The sequence below is a fragment of the Plasmodium cynomolgi genome, chromosome 9 (assembly GCF_000321355.1).
Source record: "Plasmodium cynomolgi strain B DNA, chromosome 9, whole genome shotgun sequence".
NCBI classification, from domain to species: Eukaryota; Apicomplexa; class Aconoidasida; order Haemosporida; family Plasmodiidae; genus Plasmodium; species Plasmodium cynomolgi.
The window spans coordinates 283,711-288,589 of NC_020402.1; the positions used below are offsets into that span (position 1 = coordinate 283,711).

At 43.2% G+C, this 4,879-nt stretch overlaps 2 protein-coding genes across 2 annotated transcripts; both read left to right on the forward strand.

Annotated features, from left to right (window-relative positions):
- Window positions 1-551: 551 nt before the first annotated feature.
- PCYB_091570 (hypothetical protein) lies at window positions 552-1,364 on the forward strand (the record flags this gene model as incomplete). Its single annotated transcript, XM_004222270.1, has 2 exons — window positions 552-735; window positions 1,084-1,364. Coding segments are annotated over 2 exons (465 nt in total), but the record flags the coding sequence as incomplete, so codon positions are not given.
- Window positions 1,365-2,201: 837 nt separating this feature from the next.
- On the forward strand, window positions 2,202-3,509 carry PCYB_091580 (hypothetical protein; the record flags this gene model as incomplete). The annotated part of the gene is made up of 1 exon (XM_004222271.1): window positions 2,202-3,509. A coding segment is annotated over one exon (1,308 nt), but the record flags the coding sequence as incomplete, so codon positions are not given.
- Between the last annotated feature and the right edge of the window lie 1,370 nt (window positions 3,510-4,879).

Sequence of the window (4,879 nt, forward strand, 5' to 3'; positions counted from 1 at the left end):
TTCTTTGGCACATTTTTGCATTCCTTCTTCCCACAGCAATTGCACACGTGGCGCTGCAAAAAAAAAAAATGACAGTTCGTATGAACGGTGAAAATAAAAACAAAGCTCATCCTTCCATTGCGTTGAGCCCACTCCATGGCGATTTATGAGTCATTCTGTATGGTGTGAAACACGTCTACATGGGTGTGCCCCCTTCGAATTAGCATTTTGTCCTGCTAGAGTAAAACTCCCCTCGCTTTTGCACCTCAGGAGGGAGTCATCCGTCCAAATGGTTTTTACCTATAAAGTTTACGTTACGAAAATCCTCGCGATTTCACGAAATTGTTTGTTCCCTTTTTACATGTTGGTATGACCACACCAAAATTACTCAGCAAGGATCGTCTCCTCGAAAGTGATTCTTTCTACGCGCAGCCACATCGACAAAAGGTACTTTCCCAAATGGGCATACGTCGATAAAAACATCACCTATATGCATACCAGTAGTAGCTCAACGTGACTACACCTTTTTTGTACACCCTGCGTAAAGAGAGAAAAAAAAAAAAAAAATCGAGATGGGAAACTCTGCTTCTTCCCAAAATGAACAGATAGGGAGAAGACTAATTCTGTTGAGTGATGAACTTACGCAGAATTGTGAAAACAAAAATGACGCGAAGGTTCAGGATGGCATAAAGCTGGAAGAGACGGGGAACACCACACTGGAACAGATTACCGCGCAAACGGCACCACCGGGGACAGGTAACAACATGCACATGGAAAAAAGAATAAGCGATGGGACAGACGGGGAACCATCTTTGCAAGTGTGGCAACCTGCGTGTAGAGGCCGCTTCCACCAAAGTGAATTACTCCACAGTGATGCCAACCGAAGGGGATATTACCACTGAGTGTTGCTACTCAGTACCTCTACCCCCTCTGCCAAGGCGATATCCCAAATGTGTACTAGGAAAAACCTCAATCGGCACACCCACCATTTCTGTTAATGTTATTTACAGATCGCACCACTTCGATGAAGAAAAAAAAAAATGTAAGCAAACAAAATGCAGCTCACTTTTCTCATTCTTCATTTCTTCCCACCGCACCCCACAGAACAGCAATACAAGGAGATACGCAGCGAGATCCTCAATGACCTGATTAGGGAACGCGAGAAATATATGTATTCACAGATCGACCCATTTTACTCCTCAGATAATGGAGGAAGTGACGAGTTCAGGGCGACCCAAATGAGTAACAGCAAATGCATTTCGGATGAACAAAAAATATATAAATGCCTTAAAGACATGAATGAGTCCACGTCGGGCTTTGTTAACTCCTACTCCAGGTGCTGCAGATACTTGCAAAGATACGAAAATTGTGTACATAAAATACGTGTATGATGGGAAGCGTTTCTCAACTGGAATCGTGTAGCCATTTCGTCGTAGCAAATGCGTGATTATTTTTTTTTTTTTCCCAGTGTTGACTCCACTTCACTGTGAAATGTAGACGCGCACGCCAGGGTTAACCTCGTCTGTTTCGCTATCCATGCGGGGCCATCCCCTCCACGTGGATACAAACCATCATGTGCTTCCCCCCAATGGGTTACCCCTCCGAATAAACGTTAAAGAAATTCATGCGTTTTTTTTTTTTTTTTCTTTCACAATATTGAATCGTAACCGCGGTGGATTCTCCTCCAGTCGTGTGTTTTCCTTCCACAATGATAAGTGCATAGCTCCCCGGCACAGGTTCATGAGAATATCCTCAGCGCATTCTGACATATATGCCGCATTAAATGGGAAGAAAAAAAAAAAATAAAAAAAAAATAACATCACTTGATGGCAAAAAGGTGGAAGGAAGAGAATACTCCGCCCAAATGACTGGCGAAATATTGCAACACTCTTCTGTGCAATTCTCTGAAAACCCCCCTTTTCTTAGAACAGAAAAATGCCGACCTCCGCAGGGACAAATTGTGCGTTTATCACCCCTTTAGCAAAGCAGTTGTTGAGCGTTTACGCAAAATCGCCTGATTCGTTCAGGTAAAAAAAGGGAAAAAAAATCGGAAAAATTGGCAAGTACGAAAAAGCGGAAAAAAGGACCAACAGGGGGGAAAATTACCACTGCACGCCTGAACGTACAACTGCACGCCTGAACGTACCACTGCACGCCTGAACGTACCACTGCACGCCTGAACGTACCGCCGCACGCCTAAACGTACCACCTCGCACCAAACCATGGAGGACGACTTCCACGTGGACGAGGACTACATCAAGCAGCTGTCGGAGAAGTACAAAAACGCCGAGCATCCCCTCTTCATGGATGAGCTACCGGCCAACATCGAAGAAAATGAAGACCTACATGCGCTCTACAATTTAATGATCGACGATGAAGACGAACTAAGTTTGGCCAAAAATTTTAAACAAGTAGGAAACGACTACTACAAAGATGGAATTAAATATTTTGAGGATGCCATAATCAGCTACACTAAGGGTATCGATATACTGACGAAGTATTGGGAGGATAAGAATTTGGAGAAGCGCAAGGCAGAGAGGGGTAAACTGACAAATGACAGAAACAGTAATGCGCAAAATGGCAACTCCAAATGGATTAGCAACGGGATGGGTACCGCAAATGGGGAAACCAGCGCCGGGAAGGAGGCAGTCAAATCTGAAGATAAGGAAGACTCCTCTTCTGATAGGAAGGGCGCGCAGATAAGCATACCAAATGGGTTACAAAATGGAGATGGCCACCGTGATGGCCACCCTGATGACCTCCGTGATGACGAAATAAGGGGCGTCCTGGCCGACCTCCACTGCAACCGAGCAATCGTCCACTACAAAAAGAAGCGCTACGTGAAATGCCTATCCGACTGCCGAAAGGCCTACGCCTTCAATCAGACAAAATTCAAGAGCGTGTATTACAGCATCCTGTGTTCATACCACTTGGAATTATACAAAGATGCCCACATGTACGTTAACCGATTTGAAGACATGACCAAATCGGTTGATCTGAAAAACCATATCAATTTGAACGAGTACGAAAAGATGAAGGAAATCATTTTCAAAAAATACGACGACATTTTAGAAAAAAAAAAAATATATCAAAATGAAAAAAGAAAAGCGGAGGAAAACGAAAAAAACGTTACGAATTTAGTCCAAGATATTTTACACAAAAGGAACATTCAGATGGTTGAAAATGTATACCAGCAAACGAACAATGTCATCCCTGTACTCTACGTAGATACGGCGATGTACATTCACCTTACCGTTTTCTTGCTATATTTCGAATGGGGAGTCATAGAAACGATCGTTGACTTTGCGGAGAATCAGTCCATTATGGACCACTACGATATTGTAAAGAAGAACAAAAACAGCCATCTCCTTTTTTGCTATATTGAATTCCCCAATGATGTTTTTTTCATGATTCACAGCAGCTCCTACATCTGTGATGTGCTTAACAGGGCCAAATTATTTTCCCCCATTTTATCCATACACATTATCGAGAATGAGGAGGCTAACCGACAATTCAGGAGTGGCAAAACGGTTAAGTCCATTCCGCTGTGAAGATCGGAATGTGCCCATACGCGATACAGCGTGTGCCCTGTTCTTTTTTTTTTTTAACCCTTCCGCATTATTTTCCCAAAGTCGAAACGGGTGCGAAGCGATCTGCCAACCCTGTACAGGTGCTCTTGCGTCCAACAAGCTACACTGTTACGTGTCGAAGAGGTTATTCGGCCCAATCCCGCCCGGTGCTCGGTGCCCACTGCCCACAGCTCCCCAGTGCTACCTTTTTTTTTAACCCCTTCTTTATGGCCTTCACTTTTTAAGAGGCTCCCAACCCCGATTAACATCCTTTTACAAACTGCATGACAACTGTTTGTCACCCCCCTTTTGTAAAACATAAACCAAAATAACTGCCCCCTCCGAGGAGTATGGACGATGCAAGCCTACGCATGGACATGGCGATTGCATTTGGCCTTTGCGCGGTCCCTTCTGCGGAGACGTATACGTATATATAATTCTTATCAGTTTACGCGATTTTCGACATGCAAAGTTTTACTTCTTTCAGTCCGCCCATCGCTAAAAAAGTATTCATCATTTGAAGAATTATATATCAGTTTGCAGGTCAACTGCTTCGTTTAAAAAAAGGGAATTGTTTGGGAACAGTTTGGCATGGGTAGTATGAATGTTCAAATTGAGGAGGGGCTCATCTCAGCTTAATTTCGAGAAAAGCGCATTCCCCCCATTCGCATATGTTCGAACGAACGTTCAGCCTACACAAGAGGCAATCTCGTGGATAGCCCACCGAGTGAAAGTACCATCTCACTTTCCGTTAACCTTCTTTTATGCGTATTGGTTCAACTCATATTTTCCCGTCATGCGAGAAGTTCCTGCTGGAGAGGGGCCAAAAGGATAAACAAAAAAACTTCGTTGTACGAATTCGCATCATCGTTGGAGGCCCCCGATGTTTCATTCATCTTTTCGTGCTTCATCACAAAATTGTAAAAAAATTAAACTTTTGCATATCCGTTTGAAAAAAAAATATGTACATATGCATCATGTACAAATCCATATTTTGCTATTTTGCTATTTTGCAATTTTTTTTTTTTTTTTTTGGCTACCTGAAAATTTACAAGCGTGGCTAGTCAATCGTCGGGCGACAGTTGGCACGAAAATATGTTCGACCGTGCATACGTTTTTGCTGCGAATACTTTTTGCGTGCCCACCGGAGGGGGAGGGGAACAACAAACTGATCGCCTGGCTGCATGATCTCAACCAATTTGTGACAATTTTAAAACATCTGCGGCAGTAGCAGCAGGCAAAAGTTTATCCCATTCGCTTTTTTTTGTAAATCAAAATAAGTACAAAAGTGAGTGCAAACGAAAATATTCGTCGAGCCACGAGCTGTGGTA